The sequence below is a fragment of the Metopolophium dirhodum genome, chromosome 1 (assembly GCF_019925205.1).
Source record: "Metopolophium dirhodum isolate CAU chromosome 1, ASM1992520v1, whole genome shotgun sequence".
Lineage (NCBI taxonomy): Eukaryota > Metazoa > Arthropoda > Insecta > Hemiptera > Aphididae > Metopolophium > Metopolophium dirhodum.
This window is the reverse complement of record NC_083560.1, coordinates 70,870,782-70,896,806: the sequence shown is the minus strand read 5'-3', so window position 1 is coordinate 70,896,806 and position 26,025 is coordinate 70,870,782. Positions and strand designations below refer to the sequence as shown.

Here is a 26,025-nt window from a genome sequence, read left to right as displayed (position 1 = left end):
TCCAGGTTCATTGATGAAGGCCACTACTGCTGTGGCATTATTACGTTTGACGTCTGTCCTTTAGTTAAAAACATAGGAAACTGTCAAACAGTGTTTATGATTTACATTTAACTATTGAACCAAAAAAACTTTCAAATATAATTATATAAGTATCACGATCGTGATTTGTAAATAAAGCGAAGCAGCATATAGTTATAAACTTATACAATGACATCGATTTAGATTGGAGTATTAATCCAATGTAAAATTAAATAATAAAGACGTTTATTGGAGTAGATATTTTATTTATATTATAAATATTTTGTTTAGATACCTTGGCGTATACATAATCTAATACATCCACTATGTAGTTATCATAAGTTTTGTGTTTTATGTGTTATTAATTATAATTATTATAAAAATTGTATTATAGACTAGAATGTTTTGTTAATTTATAAAATATTTTTTAGTTTCTAAAACTAGGTAATATGCACTGACATTGAGAGACATCGAAATATAGTTGAAATATTATGTTCTAATTGTGTTTTGGCTCTAAATGGTCTTGATAGATCATTATTACTATCGCTGATCCTAATTCTAAAGAGACACTTTCCTATATTCTCACAGTCTTACAATCAAGGTAACGTGATCTTACACATTACACTTAATGTCTTAATAAGGTAGAGTATAATAAATTGTGAAAATCATTTTCTATTTTCAGTTATACTGAAATCTGTGCGTCGTGCGTGTATTATATTAAAATTAATTTAAAAAGTATTAAAAATTTAAACTACTTTTTAAGTAGTTATTATTACTTTAAAGTTATAACTAAAAAGTTAAAATACTTATTATCTTACTGGTATAGCCATATAGGTGTATTATACTGAACAATTGCATACCTAGTGCATTATACAGTATATGTTTTGATATTGTGTCGATTGAAATTCTAAAATACTACCTACTAATAACTAGTACTTGTGGTTCGAACATACCTACTATACGTTTCATGAACGAATAACTTCTTTTAGATTCTAAGCGAAGCGATGAATGTATTGATTTTATAATGATGTGTTTTTTTTTTTTTGTGTCTTGTCATCACTTTTTAGGACAGTAAAAATGTTTGGATTTTCTTCAACAGTAACTTTTCTGATAGAAAATTTGGTACTTTGGGGGTCAAAAGTAAAAATTTCCCAGTAGTTTTCAAAAGCGACAAGAAAAACAAAAGAAAAATTAAGGAAAAACGGGAATTTTTACGCAAAATCTGTTTTCGAGAAAATCGGTTTTGGTTTTTGGTGTATCTCTAAAACAAATGACCGTAGGTACATGCAATTTTTACTGAACGTTTATATTAGCATTTTCTATAAACTAAAACATTTTCCAAATATTTTGACTTATTTTGAGCTGTTTACGGACATTTTCAGTTTCCATTTTTTTTAGTTTTTTTTTCTATAAATATCAATACAATTTTATCTGTTGGGAAAAAAACTTGAAAATTTAATAGAAGGCTCTTAGGTTATTGTTTCAAAGGCAGATGAAAAAAAATAAAAATCTTTAGCCACAGTTTTTATTTATAAGCATTTAAAGTTCAAATCTTGACAAAATAAGGAAAAATCACAAAAATTAGCAAATTATTTTGAGTTGAGAATTCATAAAAATTTTTCTTTTTAAATCTAAGATTGGAAAATGTAATACAAGATTATCCAAAGGTTTGTCTACCTTTATCAAAAAAAAAAAATGTCTACAAGAAAGTCAAATAAAATTTTTATGAGCGTTTGAAATTCATATTTTTACAACATTTGATATTCACTCGATATCTCATGTAACGATTTTCTTATTTTGTTGTAATTAAAAAACGTATGACTGTAGATACTTGAAAATTTCACTGAATGTTTGTATTAGCATTTTATATACACGATAAAATTTTGAAAATATTTTGACTCTTTTTGAGCTGTTTACGGACATTGTCAATTTTTCAATTTTTTTAGTTTTTTATTCTATAAATATCAATAAAATTTTATTTGTTCGGTAAAAAAGCGTGAAAATTTAATATAAAGCTCCTGATATATCGTTCTAATAGCAGTTGAAAAATATTAAAAATACATAGGCACAATTTTTTTTATAAGCATTTAAAGTTCAAATTTTGACAAAATGTATCAAATTTATAATTTAATAATTATTTTGTAGCTAAAAATGTATAAGATATTCAACTTTTATAGCTAAGGATTGAAAATTGAAAACAAGGCGTGGAGCCTGTAAATAGGTTATATATAAATTACTTAATTCACAATAATATCATCATATATACTTGGTAATATCATAGGCTGACTGATCGTTTTCGTTCAAAATCGTTTTTCTTATACAATGATATTATATCATTGAATTCAAATTTAACACCATCCATTACAGTGACCCACTTGTAACCTACTGTACAGCAGAGCGACATCCACTTACCCATCTTTTATTTTGTTATATTTCTTGTATTAGTTTAATATTAAGTGAAACAACATAATGTACACACTACACAATCATGACATCATGTACCAATGTCCAACGTATTATTAGGTAGGGTCTTTAGGGCTTACATGACCGTATCACCTGATGATGCCTCACTCCGGCTGGCTGACATGCCTCCCGCTGATTTGTTGGCCACGGAAAGGCTTCGCATCCGTAAGCGATACACACAAGTTGTACTTGCCAATGGCGCCTGTGTTTCATGAGCCACGGTGAGAAGCATTGAGCGCAAGGACACAATCCAAGAGTGGCATAAATGCGTTGGAGGATTACATTAAAGCTGCATGGGCTATCCGCCTTATCCCAGATGCCGGGAGGTGGGCTGACCTCCTCCCGAAGATATAACTGACGTTTCACACGACACAGGCACTGACGGGTCACGGCTGTATTCAGTACTACCTCCACCACATGAGCAGAGCCGCTAGACCCATACTGTTTGGACTACCCCAACACCTTGGACACTGCTGAACACACTTTGTTCCAATTCTTGAGGTGGGACGCAATGATAGCTGATGAATACGCGCACTTTGGGCGTTCTTTGACCGCAAAGGATATGCTAGATTTACTTTGTGGACCTGTGTTTTCGGGACTTCCCATGGACATGTTTGAGAGGGCTACGACTCTCCAGAATCTGAAGAATCTTATAGTCTTCTATAAGTTATAAGAGGACTTCTTGTCCGTCAAGGAGGACGAAGAGCGTGCGAGGCAACTCGCTGAGAGAGCGTAATATAGTTTCACCTATTGTTGTAAATTTATTTTTTATAATGAAATGATAGCTCTGGCCACCACGGCGTATATGTTAGTATTTGTATAATATTTGTGACTTGTATTTTGAATATTTTTTTTATTATTATTATTATTATTATTGTTGTTCAATCAACGATGTAACTGAGGTGTAAGTAATACTATAATGGTTTCCACCTCAATTGAGATACCACACCAAAAAAAAAGGTAGGTATTAGGTATAAAAGTACTGAATAATAGTAATAGCAGCATTGTATTCATATAATATGTATTTACATTTTACATATTATAATTTATAAACAGGCATACAAAATTATGAACGTATCTGATTTATGGATATACCCACAACCAACTGCCTACTACCTAGTACCTACCTACATTATATTACATTAAATTAGGTCATATTTTAATATTTAATAAGAGATAAGTAAGAAATGATATAAGGTATAACATTGTAGGACGTCACATCCAGATAGGTATGTGTTGTGTCCGTCTTACGACGACACGCACGACATAACAAATTTTCGTTCGCTAGTTTTAATTGAATGCTCTCAGTTTTAATAGGGTGCTTTCAGTTTTGAGAATAGAGTGAATCGACATATTATCAAACTTCTGAGTAACAACATTATTTATATTCTCTCGTTGGGTTTTTACGATATTTTAATTTTTAAGTATATTATACTCATAACTCACTTCAAAATTAAAATATCGTAAAAACCCAACGAGTGAACACAGATAATGTTGGTATCTAAAAGTTTGATAATAGGTCAATTCACACTAATTTATCTCTTTTTCTTAAACTTGAAGATTATAATATATAATACCTAAGCATATTTGAATATTTGTTCTGTTATTAAATGTACATACAATGTATTACTTTATCGGGGGAGTAAATATAAACATTGTACATAGTGAATAATGCAGGATTAAAAAAAAAAATTTCAAATTATAATATCTCTGCACCTGCCAATAAAATGAATATAAGAAAATGCCTTATAAATAATAATGTATAATTTGGTAGGTATATGAAATTATAATTAGTAACTGAGATACTATAATGGAAAATGTTTTGAAGTTATTCATGCAGCATTCTTGCTTAGGTATATATTAATCAAACATCAACACACCTTAACTTCCTTAATATAAAGTGCAAAATAATCAACTTTGTTCCACCATATTTTGACTCAATTATGAGCCCTTAGCATTGAGCCTTTATACAATTAGTGGTTTGCAATTGTTTGCAGTTATTCATTACGTTGGAAATGGACATTAATATTATATAATATACGACATAACACACTTAGTAATAATACATAATATTATGTTATATTACCAAACAAAACTACTACTTATAGTACATTATTTTATTAATTAAACTAAATGGAAACGTATTTTTAGACAAGTTGTGTAATCAGCACAAACATACAATAATTAAATAACTTATGTCAATAAACACGTTGCGTCATTGATTTCATCACCCAAAAATCATTTAGAGTTATTATATTGATATTAGAAAAGTGTAAAAATACTTTTATTATGGACATTCATGTTGCAGTTTTTTTATTTTTTTAAGTATAATTAATCAAATTTATGAAAAATTATTTAAAGAAGGATTCTTCGCCGGATAAAGGTGTTTTTGAAGTAGAATAGGATTTATGCAATTGTTCATCACTTTTTAATTGACGATTAAAAAACAAACATTCACTTTGTGGCACATACTTGTCCACTGTTTTCATAACTGTTTCCGGGAAGTCTCCAGCTACCATTCTAGTTTATAAGATATAAGTTGTAGTATAATAAATATTTCAATACAAAGTGAAAATTAAAAATCATATTTTATCTTACTGTATTATATCTTCTGGGAAACAACAATTTATCGCCTTGATGACTTGAAATAATTCTGAATTTATCTCTGGGTTAATATTTTGGATCATTTTCAAATGGCCATTAGTAATAAAAGTTCGTCGTGCTTGAGAATTTTTAGGTAATATCTGTAATACATTCAACAATAATAATTAAATTTAACTACCATGGCACTGGACTTCTTTTTCTAAAAAGCAATAATCCAATGTTAATTTTATACCTATTTGTATGTGTACCTATTTATTAATTTAGATTAATTTTGTTATTGAATATTATAATAGGTTATATACATAGACAACTTTTAAACCTTACCAACATTTTCAAATTAGGTACCTACTTACATGATTATTCCATAAAACTTATTCAGTAAGAAAATAATTATTAAATTTAACGTGAGACACTTGTTATGGGTATGAATAAATCGAAAGTACACATAATGATTGTTTAATACTCTAATAACGTTAAATTAATCACATTCAAATATGTGATTTCATGTGACACGCATAATATAATAACTATAGACAAATATGAAATAAAATGTTAATTAATAAATACTTATTACTATGCTCATTTTTTCAAGTATGTATATCATTATTTCGGTAGGGGTCGACGGTATTAACAATTTGTCTAATACATTATAATCATCGCATTTTTTCAATATTTGTTCTAGAGCAACTATACATTTATGTCTGCTCTCACTTTCTATACCTGAATCCAAATAAACCTAAACAAATAATGAATACTAATTATATACAAATATTGCAATAAATAATTATTGTATTTTTATCTTACATTTATAATATTGGTTATAGCATCACAAGAGCAAATAGACCTCGCATGTTCAGCACTGTGTTGTCCTATCATACCTAACGTCCAAACAGTCCCAGCTTTCGTTAACTTGTCCGTATCACTTCTTAAAATAGCAGTCAAATGCATCAATACCTTATATATATATGTATATAGGTATATATATAGTTAATAGATTACTTCTATTATATGTACAATTAAACCAATTAAAAAATGCATTTAAACCTGGGATTGAATTATGGCTGATGCAAGTTTTGGTGACATTGCGGCAATGTATCCCAAAGCGTGTACAGCAGGATTGGGAGACAACTCTTGACTACACGAAATAACATTCAACAGCTTATCTATTCCACCACTATTAACAACCATTTGAGCAATCTATAAAAACAACAAATGTATTTACTATGTATTTAGGTATTTTATAAACGTAAAGAATAATATGGTGCATTTGTGCTAAATGTTTGTGTACCTATTCGGTTATATATGTAGGACGTTAATACCTATATTATAATTTGTACCTGAACGCTATGCTGTACTACTTCGCGAATTACTTGAGCCGAATTGTTACGTATCGATTCGTCTGGATGCGCCATCAAAAGCAATATTTCTGGGAATAAGTTTGACTCAATTGCATGTTCAGTTAAGTATAACGAATGCTTAACAATGTTTTTTATTAATATCAATGCGCTTTTCTAATAAGATAAAAATTGTTTAAAAAAAAAATCAAAACATATTGTAATATGTAATTACGTTATTATTTTTGTATATTATGAATAATGTATTCAAAATTATTTGTGTAAGCATCTAAAACAACTTAAGATTTAAAATATATACAAGGTGATTTTTGAGAATGTTTGCCCTATTTTTATGTTTATATTAAACTACAAATTATTCATAATTCAGATTCTGATTTTTGGAATTTTTAAGTATAGTTACAAACGATGTTTCGAATATTTAAATTTTTCACAGCATTTAAAGATCCTGTGAAAATCGAAACATAGATTTTTCAAATGAAACCCCAAATATTTTAATACAAAAGGAGATTTTTCTGAAAATTGTTAGGCATTGTAAACCAAAATTGAATACAATGTTTCTAGTTATTCTACTTTATAAAATACTAAAAAATCCTACTTTTTGTTCAAATTTCGACCACAATACGTCAACGCTTCGAAGCTTTCGAAAATATCATCTTGAACTACGTACTTACACTTAAAAATTCTAAACCTCGGAATTTAAACACAAAAATGCTTAGAATACCATGCTGTTTATAGATATACCTACATATATATATGGATAAGAGAGTTGGGTAAACTTTAGTCCATACACAAACATACATTTTACCTTTAAATATCAAATTTAGTTACAATGGAATCATAGTACATAAGGTGCACATATGCACTTTATGCACTAAAATGTATTGTTTAATATTATATTTTTCTATTCATAATAATTATTATTAAAGATTATAAATTATAATTATCAAACTTTTAGTACAATTGATACTAAATTAATACATGCCTACATTGTCAGATATAATAGATTTTATTTGAATATTTAAAAATTAATACTGGTTTAAAATAATTATGAAAACTATATTATTAAAGATTTCTAAAATAACATGATATTTTATGAGAAATACCTAGCACGATTGTGAATTGTTTTAAAAATAATCACTTAGGATATACGATATTAATTTTAATATTTGATATGCTCAATTAAATGAAATGTAAACTGAATAATTTGTTTAGCAAATACCGCAAAATGTTTAAGAAGACATGTCTTGTCTCCGTCTTACAAATGTACAACATAGGATAAACTGTTTAGTCCAGGACAACTTTACTCTCTCTGTATTTTTGGGTGTAACCGTTCTCAGCCAAAATAACTCTCATCTGTAATCACCATAACCGTTTTCCGCCAAATATTATATTCCGATTTCGGCCAAAAATAATTAATAAATTATTTAAGATATTTTTTTAAAACCTTTAATATCAGTTATATACCGCGTTATTATTATTATATAAATAATTTAAGATGAATAAGAAATGAAGAATACCTATATTCAAAAACACATTCATGAGCATTTAGCTAGGTTCGAGTTTGTAAAGCAAATTTCTTTTTCATATAGTAAATATTGAATGTGTTAAAATATGTTTGAATTTTTGTACTTTTTATGAAGTATTGATTTTTATAACTGAATGTATTATTTGAACAAGAAACTTTTGAAGTTTTTAATTATAAATATAAATATTTATAGGTACTGTTATATCTACTATTCGTTTAATTGTATATGTGTTTAATATTTTAATATGATCAATATCTGTAGTCTGTGATACAAGGTGAAATACGAACATCGGAATCACTAATATTCGATGGATAAAGATTCAGGCTCAAAAAATATCTCAAAAAACTTATTCATTTTGTTTGGCGGAGAACGGTCATGGTGATAACGGACGAGGGTCATTTTGGAGGAAAATGGAAACCCCTGTATTTATAGTAGAATTACCAAAATTCCACAACGCATAGGGAAGAACTGTATCTGTGTCGTAGTGTATTAATTATTTGGATAATATAAATAAATTAAAATTTTTTAATTTGAGAACATTTTAGGTTTTTTTTTCATTTAATTATTAAAAACTGGTTAGTGCTATCAAAAAAATTAAAATACTACGACATAGATAGTTTTTTTTCCTATGCGTTGTGCAATTTTGTTAATTCTACTATAAATACAGAGGGAGTAAAGTTGTCCCACGCAAAACTATTTTTACTATGTGTAACTTTGTAAAACGGAGATAACACATGTGGGTGTGACGTCTTCTTATTTCATTCATAGAAATATTATTTTGAACAATAAGTCAGTCTAATGTAGTTTTATGTCTTAAAAATAAATAATTATAATGAAAATTAAAATTGTAATATATTATATATACCTGAACTTTTTTATCAACAAAGTTAGGCATTAAAAAAATTATCACATGAGGTAGAGTTGGTACATCCACAATTTTTAAAGCTAAATCTTCGTTATTTTTGGCCATCTCGTCTAATGCAGATAAAGCATATAATTTTAAGCTTTGTTGTTGTTCTTTTAAACATAGAACAATTTGAGGTAATACACCTGAAAATCCAAAACATGTATGTTATTCTAGTGTTATAAATATGCTTGTGTGTGAGCATTTTACTGGAATAGATATAATAATATTCAAACACATATAATATTGATGAACTGTTAGTTGATAAATGTTGTTATCTGACCATTTTGGTAAATAGAGAGTTATTTATAACTTGAATTTCTAATTTTGTCCAAATTAGAACTTTAAATTTTTATAATAATAAATTGTGCCTCTATATTTTCGATATTTTTAATATGCAATAAAACCAACTTATGAAAACTTGTATTTAATTTTCAAAATGGAGATCGAAGCACACGTATTTTTTATACGTTTTAGACCAATAAGTGGTGGTAAATTAATAAGTATATATACTTCGGAGTGTCCAATTTTAATTTTCTATATAATATGTATGAATTTTTTAACAAAATATCTAGGGTTTTTAGGGAGTCGATTTTCAATTTTTAATTTTAAAGGAGCTTAAAATTAAAATATTTTTTTCAAAAATCTCATAAAATAATTGCTTTACATTTGTATTTATTTTGGGCACATCTGATTTTTAAATCAAAAAAGTGATTCCTAAAGAGCACAATCTAAAAGCTTATAAATTCAACCATTTTTCGAAATTATAATCGAACTTCAGGAAGTACTACCACTATTAATAGTTTTTATCGTCAAGCAAACAAGAATACCTATAATATTTCATTTTCGCGATATATTGACATGTGTGCGCGTGTGTTTGAGTTGCATCGCGGTTTCCCGTCACGGCGTGACAGCTTTACTCGAAAACACGTTAATTATCGATTATTACTCACACAGTGTCACAGTGGCGTAACCAGGGGGGGGACTAAGGGGGCTTCAGTCCCTACATTGGCTGTGTTGTTATGGTATATTTCTAATATAACAAAAGGCAAAGAACAAACCATGGTATATTTTCTGAAAACGATTTTGAAGAAACATGTTGCGTATTATCAATTTTATTTTTTAAAGATGTTATTACAGTTACAGGACGGAGTAATAACGACCTATGTTTTATAGTATACGGTAAGGGATATAAAATTTTAATTTACTCTATTTTACACCAATTTACATTGAAATCGCTCAAAAAATGTACACGTCATATGAATTGCCTAATTATTACTCCTTAAAACACAATACGCTCCAGTCTGTACATTTTTGTGGTTTTAAGAAATGTCATCTAAATAGTAAATTTTAACTTTAATACTTACTTTAAAAAAAATCATGACAATGTATTTTCAACATTTTTTGCATCAAAGTAATTAAGTTAGAATTTTGACGACATTTCTCAAAATCACAAAAATCACTATTTTACTTCTCCAAAAGTAGATGATCACCACAAAAGAAAATTAAAAAAAAACACACTTATCATTGTAAAACCAATACATTCAGCACTCCACTCCAATGTAGATCTAAAATTGTTAAGCAAAGACGTTTTTTTTTTTTAACATTTTGAAATCTTAAATTAAATTTAAATTTCATGAATAAGTAAGTATTCATAGTTTATCTATCAATTTATACGTGTATGGTACATAATAATTATAAATAGGTATATTATATTATTAATAACCTTACAAGGCCGAATTAAAATGAAGAAGTCTAGATTATAACTTAGAGAACCATGATGACCACGGAAATATGGGCACCATCCACTATGATTTTTTTAAAATTAAATTACCAGATTAAAATTATTAGGGTTAAGACTTCAACTACTAAGGTCATTAGCCTGAAATCATAATATTATAAATGAAGTGCGGTTGCATACGGGTATCGGTTTGTCTAAGCCATGTCTAAGCACAACGTACGGGAAACTACGCACGCACTGCAGGTGCACAATATGTCAACAGCATTGCGACCGACCAAAAATAAAAAGCATGATATTTTACTGAAACACATTAATTTACTCTCACATCTAGTCGTCTGAATTCATTAATTATTTTTTTGTTAAAGAGAGGATGGTTATCACGGGGTGAATCGGACTTAAGATTCTTGATTACGCAGCTTAAAAAAATATATTTAAAAAAAAAACAAATACTTATGAAAATTTGTCGTAAAAATATTAAAAATCGTATTATGATATGGTTTAGAAATAGAAATTTTTAAAATCGAAGTTCAATGCCCATTGTTAGAAAATAATTTACAAATAGTAATATGAATAAATATTAAAATACCCTTAGAAATAGAGACACTATGTGTCAACATGGCCATCAAAATTGTTTTTCGTATAGGTATAGGTATATTGATTTATCATTGAATTAAAATTTAACCCCTTCCATTACAGTGACATACTCAATGACGAGTTGGGCTGGATACATAAAATACAGCATATATCATACATTTTAAATTTTGGTAGATACCTAATTGGTTTTAGTTAATTCTCGTATAAAAAAAATTAAAATTTATTAAAGCCTCTCCAATTCAAAAAAATGTAACTAAACCCACTTTGATTTTTGACCATGTATTATTTTTATATTCACGGAACAATGCTAATTTATGAATTAAATATCATCTATAATGATATACAAATCTATGAAAATAATTTAGCACATATTTTAACATAGGTTTTAATAAATACCATAGTCTACGATTAGTTGTGACAGTTTCACGTCCAGGCGGGTAATGCAGATGATTGCTTGCATAGCGGCTTCTCTGACAAATGAATCAAATTCTTTCATGCATATAAAAATAGCATCTATTCCTCCGCATTCTTTAATCACGATTTCAGTAATTGCCGATGAATATTTACTAAGATTTTTAACAAGGTTCATGCAGTTTTTTTTATAATATTTCTACAAAAAAAATAAGATAAGATCAAAATATAATTGTCATAAGATCATAATATAATTATTAATTATGTTAAGCTAGGTTTTGTTTCAAATATAAGTAACAAAACATGTTTGCATCTATTTTAATTTCATATTTAATTTACTTTAATAAGAACTAAGTACATAATAATGTTTAAAGAAAATTTTAAGTTTAGGTTCTTAGAAATTTAAGAATCTATTTTTACCTAGCCTTACATCCTTACCTAATGTATAAAACGAATATTATTCAAATTAGTATTCAATAATATAATAATTATATTATATTATTGTATATTATAGTATCTTGATATTATTTTCCTTAGTTATTATTTATTATTTTAGGTATAGTTTATAGTACTTAATATTAAATACCTAGATAATTATTTAAATTATAAAATTATAAAGTATTTAGGTTTTCTATAGATTGCTATATTCACTCTTACTTATCATGAGCTCTATATTCTACAAGTTACAACTTACAATCATAAGCGTGTGTATAGGATTTTTTCACGGTGTGTTGATTGCACAATAATTTTAGTACCTAGGTCCTAGAGGCAAATCTTCAACTCTTGCTTGATTTATTAGTTACTATAATATTGTTTTATTTTTATTAATTAAACCCACGGCAATAATGGCCATTGGGTGATATTTATAAGGTTTTAAATAACATAATGTGTATGATAGGTGGCAATGAACAAATTATAATAAAAGTCAACATAATATTAGCTGGAAACAACAAATAAATAGGTACTATAATATTATTATACATTTATACAGCTATTTCTATAGAATAATAATTGATAAATGATACCTAAGTTATCAATTTAAAATACATTAAAAACATACAAAAATGTACATTGTATTATAATATTATTATTTGTTAGGTGTATAATATTATAATGAGTATAATGTTATACATTTTACTTGTAATTAATTATTATAATACCTAATATTTGTAAATAAATCAAAAACTTTAAGTACCAATTAGAATTTTTCTCGGGGTGTGCAGAGTACCCCTACGATCCAGCTAGTGGTACTAGTATTATAGAAAACAATTATTATATTTATTAATAAATAAAATACAAAATATATTTTTAGAAAATTAAGAAAATTAGAAATAATTAGAAAATTATTATTTGTTGTGTGCATCATATACCGGATGATATTGTTTTTTTACGACTACAAATTATGTAAAAGAAATATTTTCAAAAACGTTTGTTTTCAGAAAATAAAATAATGAGTGTCTTAGGTTAAATGGATCACTCAGAGTTACATTTGTATGCTAGTAAATGGTCCACAAACAAACACATTTTTGTGGAAACGGGAATCGAGCCTTTTTCATTTGAGTATAATATGTGTAAAACTGGAACCCCGTTTTAACGGAAATAGGCTCGAATGAACTTTCTGCCTCTTTTAAAAGAGGTAGGTACAATCATGTGTTAATTTGTAATACATAAAATACACATTCTCTTAATAATTTATATCATTATACTATATATATATAGGTAGTCTATAATTACTATAATTATAATATCTATACACATAAAAGTTGACTTACATTTTCCTTCACAAGCTGCCCTAGTAACCGACTTAATAGATTTTTTGAACATACTATTTGTTTGGCGCACGGTTCGCTATTACCTGCCAATCTTACCAAACACAAAACTGCGTTCATTCTCACGGTAGGATTTATATTAGTCACTAATGGCAGGACTATCTCGACAACGTGGCTTTCGTATAAACATTCGATATAAGCAGGCTTGGATGCTAGTTCTGCTACGTTCTGCACGAATGTCAACTGACTTTTTGCATAGTTGTCAAAAGCTATTTTAGTGGACGAAATAAATGTGTAGGTAATGTGTTAAGTATTATTTTATCTCGGAAATAGTGGAATACGTTATTATACTTTGTACGACGACTTTTGGAGATGGACTCATGGTATTGGAAATATTTGTATTTACTAGTAAAATATTGAAATGCTTCAAATCGTCACAAAAAAATCTTAATAATACAATGTAGGCAATTTACGTGTTACCATAGAAACATACCTTCCTACATAAACATAAGTATATAAAATAACATATACATATCTATACACAATTCCAATTTTATGTGATTATTTAATTCTAATAGGTACTATGGTCTATTTGAAAGTTTTATAAAACAAGTATAAATTATATTAAATAATATAATTTAACTGTGGTCTGAATTAATTTAGGTAAATGATCCGAGATGAGTCACATCCCACCGGTACATAGTATTCATCTCACACTCTTAAAATGTAAAAATTATAAGAATAATATTACATTTTGTAAATGTTTAATTGACCATAGATACACATTAATTATCCGTAAGAAATGAAAATGAAAATTGTAATTGTTTTAACTTGCATTTTGATTACTTATATTATTAATAACTGCCTACCTCCCTATAATGACTAATACCTACAAATAAAATATGAATCTGTAGAGTGAATATATATCGTATATGAGTACCTAATATTTATTTTTTAATAGCTTAACTTTATAATTCATAGGTATAAACAATTACATTTTTTTTAAAAATAAATTGCATAATAAGCGTAGGTTTACGAGTTACAACTGTTACGAGTAGGTAGTATCGGAATATATAATATATTAATACATACCTATACATAAATACATAATTCATAAAACAATATTATATAACCATTAACCTTTGTTATATGTTCCTATATATCATATTAATTACTATGGGTACACATTATATAATTTAATGTATAATATAGTGATTTGAATACGACGTATTCAAATACATTTTTAAATAATATTCTAATTTATAACATACACTGTTACATTGCGTCGTGGTGATCAGATGATATTGACCGGGCAATAAAAATAGCGGATACATATAATAGTACTAATGCACTACCTACACTATTACAACGTTTTTCTATGGTATACTACAGTAAATATTTCAAATGAAATTTTTCAATTGAAATATTTCAATGAAATTATGAAAAATATTTTTTCTTCTTTTAAACGTATTCGGTTATAGATGATTAGAAACAATAAATTGATTACACACTTAGAATTAAAGAAAAACATATTATTTTTGTTGATTTATTGTTTCATATTTGTATATTCTATATTATATAGTGCTAAAAAATATTCCTGTCATTATTTTGAGAATAAAAACATTTTTTTTACATGAGTTTTAAAATATTGTTGTATATCAACGATCCAAAAGACAATGGTTTGAAATAAAGTTGAAGTCAATTCCAACAATGAATGAAATAATAGTGTATTTTCAGTAATTATAAAGTGTACAAAAGTCGTATAATATGTGTGTGTGTGTGTGTGTGGCTGAGTGATGTCAAGGTGCTCTGGGCTCATTATTTAATACTTAGATCATAGGGTTTGTTATAACTATTATAGATTTGTTAAACAACTTTTAAATTATATGTTACATATTTTCTTTGTTTTATACAATAAACCAGCTTTTAAAAATATTCACTTAGAAGTTGACGACTATAAACTTTTAGGTATAGGTAATAAACATTTTATTTTTATTTTTCATCAAAATAAAATATTTCAAGAAAATAAATTTCATGAAATTTTAAAACCCTAAATTTACACTACTACCTACCTTAGTAGATATTACAGACATTACTACGTATTATAAAATATAAATGTATACACTTATAATGCGCATGTCTTATTAGATTATCTGTTTATTGTTTGGAGGTGAAAATTGCCAATAAATATAAAAAAATTAAAACAGTAGTAGATTTATCACAATAATTGCTAAAATTAAATGTTTTATTTATATAGATAAATTTTAAACAAATATTCAAACCTACCTAAGTACCTAACCTATTCTCAAAAATAAAGATGTGTACGGTGTACCTAAAACTGTATGTGTATAGTAGCATTTAATATTTATGTCCAAGGTTTTATTTTAACTCGAAGAAACAAATCGAATAGGAGGTACCTACTAATAAGTACCACACTACCACAGTAACATAATATTATTATTGAAAATAACTGTTGGCTATTGCAGTAGGTATTGCTGATGATTACAAAATATCTGCTTACGAAATTGAAATTTAACAGTTTCAACAAGCTAGAATTCGTGATTTTGTAAGTATAGTTATTTCTTATTTCGTGTTACGTGTATATTGTTAGTCTATATCGTCGGGCACCATCGTTCATTCGAACGGAAACACTCATGTTTTGCACAATTTATCGACTTATCGACATGACATTATTTTGTTTTTGTTTTTGTTTTTTCGCACAGTGCGGCGGCGGCCGATCTGCTCCGAGTCGACGGCCTCGTTTGTTCGGCGGCGCACGACGGCGGGGACAACGTCAGCTGATCGCTATCAAAAAAGGACGCAATCGTGCGTGTACTGTTGTGCGTGCGTGCGTACAATAATACTAGAAAAGTCAAAGGTACGTCAGTACTCGACAGTCAGTTCGCGTTGTTGTTGTTGCTGTCGTCCTTGTCTCTGTGATCGTATAATAGCCGTAAGTCGTATTGTAGACATCGTCGTAGTTGTTTTAGTGGCGTTTCGCGTCGACGTCGGTGGGTAGCTGGTCTCGCGTATGGCCGCCCCACTTGTCTCACCCGATGTCGACAACAACTACTGTTGACGTCGTTCTATTGCGTCGTCGTCGCCGCCGATGGACAGACCATCCGCGATTGTCCCGGCTGGACATGACACGACTCCAGCTACAGCACCAGTCCCAGGAGGGTCGAGCAAGGCATTCGGCGTCCCGGGATGCCGAAAAACCAGCCAGAAGTGGTGTTATGGCACCGAACAGTGTCCGATGTGCCATAGATTCCGCAAGTTGTTCCACTGCAAGACCTGCGTTGGGAATGGTGACTTTGGACACTCATCGGCGGCCTTCGACAAGGGCAGGTCAGTTCAGTCCTGCGCACGGTTTCAAGTCCACCTCAGCGACACGTTTCCACTGACGTTTTTATATTTTTTGTTTTCAAATAATATCTTAGGATCTTGTATTATGTAGTGTATTTATCCAATTGATTATGCAACGGTCAGCAGCTGAGTGGCCCTAAAATAAATTCTTACTGGCCAAAAAAATATTTCAGCCCATTTCAATTTATTTGTACTAGAACTAATAACTATAGCTACCTAATTTAAATTGTTTAATGAGAAAAGTTTTAAAATAATATATTTGATCCTCACACATTTCTTCCATAGTATTAACTGTAATAATATTTTAACTAGAAAACCTAATGTATTCATACTACTCACTTAACTCTACTATCCTAGTAATAAATAAATATTATTGATTTGAGAAAATATATATTTTTTAATAAGTATATATCAACATAATAATAAATATAGAACTATATTATTATAAGTATTAGGTAGGTAGGTACCTAGGTATATAATATTATTTTATATAAATAGCATTTTAGTCACTAAGGTAAATTGTTAAAACAAATACTTGACAAGTAAACTATTTATAAAAAATAGATTCAATTTAATTAAAAATGTAATGGACCAATCATTCTGCTAAATCATGTTTAAGGGATCGTTAATTTATTAGTATTGATTAATTAAATGTTAATTGATTGTTTATACAACCCAGCATTAGTATTAAATCTTAAAAATGTATCTACCCTATATTTTCATATAAAAATATAAAAGTTTCAAATTCTGAATAAAATTAACATTATAAATTTATGGTTTTGGTACCTATAGGTACTGTGTATTAAGCAAGGGCATGGGGTTTATGGTTTAGTTCACACTTGTTTTTGCGATTTAGTTCACTTATTAACTGGTCAAAGTTTTTTTAATCACTTATCAAAAACTATTATTTAATAAAATAATCACACTTCTATTATATACTATTCCAAGTAGTCACTTTATAGTTTCAATCAATCACAAAATAATAATTCCACTTCATCTCCATAAAAATTCTGTAACCGAATAACTTTTTATTCAAGCAATAAGGACAATATCTCGGTGGGCCCCAGCGTTATACACTATACTGATTTTACAACTGAATTAAAATGTCCAACTGCCCCGATCATCCCATCAGTAGTAGGTAATATAGAGGAACCCAGGGCAAGACGAGACACTTAATGTAACTAACTCGTTAGTATGTTGAATTATTCAGAAATATTCTAAATTTATGTACCATTTATGAGTTCCTTAGTTTTAAAAATTGTTCACTCTAAAATATTATTAAAATCAAAAAAATTATGTAAAAAAAAACGGAATTTGTCCCATCTTACCTTCACCCTGGGGATATATGAGACATGTGGATGAGCCATATAAACTATAAATGTCCAATAAATATTATTTTCAAATTTATCAACATAGGAACTTATTTATAAGAATTTCACAAAAAAAAACACATAAATACGAAGGGGATTCGATACCGTGATTTTCTATTTTTGTCTAACACACTAGTGACACAGTATTTTAGACGTGTTTTTGCCAAACATACCAATTGATCTAATGAAGCGATAAGAATTCTAATAACAGATTTGAATTTCTCGTCAAGTTTACTTGAAATAAACTTTCCCACATTTTTGATTTTTTGTTTTTAACTTCTCCAAAAATTGAAATACAACAATTTTTAAATACTTTTTTTTAATTTGACATTTTTAGGAATTTGAGGTATAATATCATAAATGTGGGAAAGTCAATTTTAAGTAGACTTGACGACAAATTCAAATCTGTTATTAAAATTCTTATCGCTTCATTAGATCAATTGGTATGTTTGGCAAAATACTATGTCACGTGTATGTTAGACAAAAACAGAAAATCACGGTATCGAATCCCCTTAACATAAACATATTTTATTTTACGGCCAAATTTTGGTAATACTTTAACAGAACCCTGCATGACTTGTCTCATTATGCCCTAGATAGACTAATTATGTTCAAATGAACCTAAACTACTTAATCAATGCTTAATATATAATATTAAACCACAGAAATATATTAGAATAATTTTCGTTAAATTAATTATCCTTGCCTTAAAATAGCGTAGAACTTTTAATAAAATAAGCCATTTTGAGACGAAAATAAAAAAACACTGATATTATACCATATCAATCAGTTATCATAAAATTACTAATACAAATCATCTAACTTGCCTCCTTCTAAAGAGGTTTCAAATATATTATTATTAATAATTATGATAGAATAACACTGTCCCATCTTACCTCGTATACTCATCTTGCCTCATGTTCCTCTACTAATATATTATTATGATGGTGTATTAAAAACCTAAAACACGTAACTATTTCCTACATTGAAATATAGTATTTTATGTTTTACTGATTCATTACATCAAAGTCAATATTGTGAATGTGTCTACTGAAGTTTCCACAAATAAATCCTGTAACCCTTTGCTATATTATTGTATAAATAATTATAATATATGAACATATTTCAGTACCTTCTTAGGTACCTAATCATTATATTCATCATTTTGGTATTTACCTACCTTAATAAATAGTAATTAAATTATTGAACATAATTTTTAAACGTTTTATAAATATAAATTATTATTATATTATATAAGTAGTTTTAAATATTAAAAGTGGTAACCTTTATTTTACCAAAACTTTTTTTTTTAGGTTTTTCAAAAAACAAATGAAATTACAAAGTATTGTCTATAATTCTAATTTGTTCAAAAACGATTGTGCTAAAATGTTTTCAAAAAGACAGTGTACTACTTTGAAGGTATAAATATTTATTTATATTTACAACGTTCAAAAAAACGGTTCAAAAGTGAATTAATTCTTCTAGCGTTCTACTTATATTTATTTTTATGTTTTAGAAAACAGAAACTTCAATATTACAAGAAAAAATTAGATTATTGAAACTTGCTTTATCGGACAAAAACAAAATCTTAACAGATAGTAAGAAATGTGACACTTACTTATAATAATCATCATGAAGTCACAATCGTTAATAACTAAGTTTTTTAAAAAAAATTACTAGTATTTAAATATAGTAGATAGTGTAATATTATTTAAAATACCTACCTATCATATTTATTCACTTTTTTCATTCAAAGTAACATAATATAATATTGTTAAAATTTATCTTTAAAACTATTTAGTGATTCACATGTTATAATTTAATTTCTGTGTGTAATACTGTAATGCATGTCAATGGAAAACCTATTCTATTTAGTTTTAATTAAATTTAAAATATAAATTTCACCTTGAAATATTTACATTAATACTGTAAATTAAAGTCTGCATATTAATATAAAATTAATAATGAAATACTAACTTTATATAACATTTTTCATATCATTTTTCTCACTAATTAAATTAATTTATGTTAACTGTTCTGTTTCTAGAAAAAAATCAACTAAAAAAAATAAAATTAGAAATAGATAATCAAAAATCAAGAGTTGATCGATATGGAAGGCGTGTGGTGCGATTAGAAGATTTTACCAAAGGTCAATCATCAGCTTTAAATGATAAAAAAAATGAACTATTTGCAGTTAGACCCAGTTTAAAGAATATTATTAAAACACGCATTAATCAGCTTGTTACTCACATATTCTCGTTGAACGAAGTACATCCAACTATTATACAGTGAGTACCTGTAATATGTCATAATTCTTTAAACTGCACTTATAAAATATTTAATTACAAGCTATCAATTATATTTATTATTCTTAACATTAATACTAGTGACACAAAATGAATATTATAAATATTATTGCTTATTTGTCATTATGTTTCTATTACACCAGTGGCACCAGGTACGCACTTAAGTTGGTACATTTGAACCTGCTAAAATGTTGGGTAGCTGGGGTGTTAATAATTATTTATCCAGTAAAATACAAAATATTACTATATGTACTTTTGTATTAGGTATTAGTATATTAGTAAATAGTAGGTTATTATTTTATATTGATTTTAACATTGTATTATAGCATAATAAATGATTGTACCTGTATTATATTAAATAGTGTTGTGTATTGATCATTATTCAAATGTACCTAATATTATACATTGATAGTTAAATATTACAAATTATTTTTCACAATTTGCAAGTATTTCATTAAAATATTATTAGATAAAAATCATTTAAGGAGGACCAACTAAATGTAGTACCTCGATGGCCTAAACTTTGTCCAATAAAATGTAACCAGAAAAATATTTTATTTATAAATATGATTAAATTACCATGTTACTTGTGTGTAAGTTCATAATTTTTTTTATTAAGGTTAAATTAATAAGTTTGACTTTATAAGTCAAAATAATAAAATTCAAAGGATACCGTCAATCGAGGTGACTTAAATGATTTTGACATACTTCTTGGTATTATAAACAAAAATACAAAAATTATATTTATTTCTGCATACGTCTAATGAATTGAATAAGACCTTCCACGTGTTTTTTGACCAAAACTGACTAAATACCTAACGCATTGACGCAAAATCATCTTTTCTATGTTTTTAAGTAATCTTAGAATAATCACCTATTACAAAAAAGATAGAGAATAATATTTTTGAGGGAATTACATATCGATTTTATATTTTATTGTTATTTGACTTTCAAAATAAACAAAAAATTGTTGTAAATTTAAATTACGTTTAAACTGTTTTGAGACAATATTTAGACAAATCAATTTGTCATTCTCTCAAAAATATCGTTCTCTATCTTTTTTGTAATGCGTGGTTTTACTCTAAAATTACTTAAAGACATAGAAAAAATGATTCTGCGTAAATGCGTTTTGTCTATGTTGTGGTGCGTGGGCCAGAGAGAGAAAACAAATAGTGCGCTGACATCCTCTTAAACAAAAACCAAATTATTTCATTTCACCTCGCAGTTCCAAGCATGAATAAACAAGATATACAGGATACGGAACGGAAAGGTCTTATCAATGTTTTTTTGAGTCCGCCCGCTTTTCACGTTGCGGCTTACTAGTAATCTAGTAATCTAGTACGGTACCTACATTTTTATAAAATAAAACACAAGGTAATCTATTTTAAAATTGTGTTAATGTATGATAACAGCAAAACACATATTTTATGATTAAAAACTAAATATTCGGCACTATGCAATATGCATTTGGGTATAATTTCTGTCCATGTCAAGCAATTCAGCCATATAGTAATATAGAGGCGGCGTTACCTATTCAAACAGTATTACCAGGCTGATGCCAAACTAGCGGTCATTGACCTTAACAGAAGGTGCATTAATTATGCTATATAACCGCTAGTTGGCAGTGTTCAAATATCAAAAACATTATAACAACGTTCTCGTCACTCCGGTTGAACTAGATAATGGACTGGCAGCGAGTGCAATATCTGTGAGCGGAAAATGTTACGCGAGTAAGGAGTGCAGGGGCTTACAAAACTGACTGATTTTAGCGCCATCTATATGTACATTGTATAATATATAACATATAATATGTAATGTATAATAATATAATAATACATATACTAAAATAGAAAATGTAGGATTTATTAACTATGCTACTATATGGCGTTGAAATCACTGGGTTTTTATTTGATAAATGGAATGAAGGAAGGGGCATAACTTTTGATACTCATTCCCTCAACACCCCCAACCTGTTCCTGTTCGATGCCAGTCCATTATATCCACGATTTAAGATAGTATGGTTGCCCAACAAATCATGATAAAGTGTCTACCGAAATCACTATGAAAATCAGCTGGAAAATTCACCAGTAGCGCTTGTATGTAATAGTGTTTTTATACCGCGCTGGCTATTAGCAAGTAAATTCAGCTTCTATATCAGCACACATCATGTCGCAAGCGCTAGTGGTGGATATTCCAGCTGTTCTGGTTATTTTATTTGGTTGCCAGTTTAAAACGATCTTATCATGGGTCGTCAGGCAACCATCTTAAATCGTGATTATATCACAGAATAACCAGAAGGCTCACTTGAGAACTCAAAAATCAGTGAAAAATGTTTGGGATATCAGTGTGGCCGAGATTCTAAAATAATTAAAAATTCTCTTTTGCTGCTGAAACTGAATCTACACATTTTTGATGTTATTATTGTAGATAAAGATATAACACGTGTACAATAAGTTGTTATACGGTACCATAGAATATTCTGTGGTTGTACAATTAGTTATTATCGCTATACTGGCTACACTGATATCCCAACAGGTGTTGCAAATGTATCCCCCATAAGAACCCATGTAAAACTAGAAAAGAGAACCTTCTGGTTATTCTGTGATTTTATCTTGGTCCGCGGGTATCACCAGATCAATGACAACGCTACATAAAAAAAATTATGGTACAATATTTTTAATTTTTCAAAGGTCCATACTGCAAAATCTCGTCTATTTCCGCTTCAACATTACAACAGAACTCCGCCTCTATATTACTCTATGAATTCAGCGCCCCAGGGCAATTCGAGCCCCTTCCCTACAATTTGGGCCACAGGTAGCATATTAAGTGCAAATAAAGGTGCCCCCTTACTTTTACAAAACTACGGTGTCCTACTATATTTTATTTCAAAATGTTTGATAATATTTTGTACAATACTTCAATTACATGTGTTCAAATAATTTATACTTTTTATTTTGTGATAGGAATGAAGGACTGGATGTTAGCAATAATTTAAGTCATGCATTAGCGGAAGCTTCAAAACTGACATATGTATGTGGCCAGTGGGTAGATACTTGTGAAGAATGGTCGAGACAAACAGAACTTGGATACCGTATCGTGGCACCTACTCTACCAGCAAATGGAGACTACTCTGCATATAATGAATGGGGTTTATATTTAAAATAAATGTATCTAATATATTTAAGCAATAGTACAGTTTAATAACGCTTTTTTCATTTTTATTTTTTTTCCAGTTTCAGATAAGAATAGGGATTATGCATTTCATCAAACTTTTATTGAACCAAATCCTGCGTGTACAATAAGTGCTGCTCTTACGTATACCTCGCAATTAGTAAAACAAATTTCCTTTTTTATAGACGTTTTTTTACCTAGGCGTCCAAATTTTAGGTATTGTAATCGGTAAACAAACTATATACCTTAGAATGAAGGTATATTACTTAATATTTATATATTTGTAGTGAATTTTGTGGCAATGAGCTGAATGAAACAAAATTTGCAAAATATGTTACCCACTTGAATGCTAACATTCTTTACTTGTGCTTTTCACAAAATGTTGACCCTAAATTACTACATCCTGATCATACGTTAAAAAATTTGCTGCAACTATTGGATACATCTGTTAGTGATCTAGGAAGGTAAAATCAATTTTTTTTATTATCCATCAATGTTCTAACTATCTGTTGTCAAAATTAATTAGCTTTAACTTCTTTAAAGTATATTATGGTACATAATGTATATAATAATATACATTAGGTATATATTTAATATGTACTCAAAAATAATTTTGATTTAATATCTCAATTGTTATAACACGATTATTTTTTAGGGTGGATCCACCAGACATTGATAGTAAACTATGCAACGCATTTGAAGATAAGATAACTTTTCAATTATTTTCATTTACTGGCGACTCGGATTCTGAAGAAGACAATTATTATGAATGGGAAGCGGTTGGTTTTAAAATGACAGACAAATTACGTTTCCAAATGTTTTAAATGCTGTTTTTTTTAAGGTACCAAATGTGGAATACCTGGCAGATCAAAATCAATTGTCTTTACAGTCCGCTAGTAGTGTTGTTAGAGCAGGACTCGTGGCCAGTACAGCAGCCAGTTTAGCATCAATGTGGCGTGGTTGGACTAAATAATAAATAATAAATTCTAATTGATGTTTTCTTCTTTATTGTATTAATCTAAAATCAATCTTTGTTCCCACAAATTTGCACTTGCCTAGGATTGTTTTTGTGCACATCACAAATTTCTTTATCTTAAACAGTGCAAATTTAGATAGCAAATACATATTATTTGTTTACATATTATATTGAACCTCGGCTTTTTATGTTATATTAATTAGGAACAGAGTAAAATGTATTTTGTTGTTACCAAAATTGTATTATACCATTATTATTCATGTACACATTGATTTAAAAATTTGTTTCATTTTTAAAATCAATTAAAATATATATATTATATTATATTTTTATGTTGAATGTTTATAAATTACTAGCTGATGCCACACGCTTGTGGCCCATAAAAAACGACAACTCTTAAAAAAAATGTATTATCCGAGATTCCTTTTTGGTAAACCGCTGCAGTAAGTGAAACTCAGCCACCTTGGTAGGCAATGTACAAAATTTCGATTTGATGCATGCTGGTACCTGATCTGCACGACTAACCAATAGCAACCATTTATAATCAAACATTTCCATCGTAAATCTCAAAATCCCTGTTTGAGCACTCTCCGAGCTCCTATTGGTCGTAGCGTGATGTTATATAGCCTATAGCCTTACTCGATAAATGGACTATATCCAAGATCCAACACAAAAATAATTTTTCACTTTGAACCAGTAGTTCCTGAGATTGGCGCGTTCAATCAAACAAACTCTTTAGCTTAACAATACTAATAGTAGATATCTTATCTAGATAAAAATACTGTTTATCTTTTTATTTATTTTAGATGACAACTTTAGTTATCTACCTATATTAATTTATCTAGATATTTTTTTATGTAAAGACGTTTATTGATTTATTTAATACTATAGTATAATATACATTTTTACATTGTGTTCGAAAACCATATAATGTAATTTAATAGAAGGTTATAGTACTTTTAAATATAGTAGGAACAAATTCCAAGTAGTCATTAACTCATAAAATATAAAATATAATTCTTGATATTCAATACACAGAATAGATTTAATCTATTCTGTGGTCAATATTCGATAAATACAAATTCTGAAAAGTGTGTTACAAATGAGTTACAAAAGAATGGCGTTGGTCCGGAGTCGATAAGACAAAGTTGGGAGCCAACTTCACGCACGTTCTTTATCTAGATAATATTTATTTTTAGTTGTCAAATTATGATAAGACTCTGACACAAAATAATAATAACCTTTAAATTTTAATTAAATTATAACATTATTATTTATTGTGATGCTTCAATCATAAAATTCACTATAGAAACAGTTTTCCCCAAATTTAAATTATTTATTTAAGGTACTTATTACAAACTTAAAGAAAATATTTATAATAAACAATTTATAACTGAATAGAGTTTTAAAATAACATGATTGATAATTAATTTGTAGATTAATAAATTAAA

The 26,025-nt window shown here is 28.3% G+C and overlaps 2 protein-coding genes across 3 annotated transcripts; one reads left to right on the top strand and one right to left on the bottom strand.

Annotated features, from left to right (window-relative positions):
• Positions 1-4,832: 4,832 nt before the first annotated feature.
• Positions 4,833-13,767, bottom strand: LOC132948936 (sperm-associated antigen 6-like). The gene is made up of 10 exons (XM_061019638.1): positions 13,737-13,767; positions 13,389-13,654; positions 11,602-11,815; positions 8,832-9,016; positions 6,423-6,596; positions 6,130-6,282; positions 5,890-6,039; positions 5,660-5,821; positions 5,080-5,225; positions 4,833-5,001 (listed from the first exon to the last, which is right to left on the bottom strand). Exons 1-10 carry the CDS (start codon positions 13,765-13,767, stop codon positions 4,833-4,835), a joined length of 1,650 nt encoding a protein of 549 aa, XP_060875621.1.
• Positions 13,768-16,214: 2,447 nt separating this feature from the next.
• LOC132935202 (beclin 1-associated autophagy-related key regulator) lies at positions 16,215-24,906 on the top strand. Of its 2 annotated transcripts, none has more exons than XM_061001679.1 (9): positions 16,215-16,733; positions 19,435-19,540; positions 19,638-19,719; positions 20,169-20,409; positions 23,391-23,575; positions 23,661-23,814; positions 23,886-24,062; positions 24,254-24,377; positions 24,440-24,906. In XM_061001679.1, the coding sequence occupies exons 1-9, from the start codon at positions 16,495-16,497 to the stop codon at positions 24,569-24,571; spliced, it is 1,440 nt and encodes a 479-aa protein (XP_060857662.1). In that variant the 5' UTR covers positions 16,215-16,494; the 3' UTR covers positions 24,572-24,906. The 2 variants fall into 2 exon arrangements, with proteins under 2 accessions (XP_060857662.1, XP_060857661.1); XM_061001678.1 differs by having other exon boundaries at positions 23,661-23,826.
• The last annotated feature ends 1,119 nt before the right edge of the window (positions 24,907-26,025 follow it).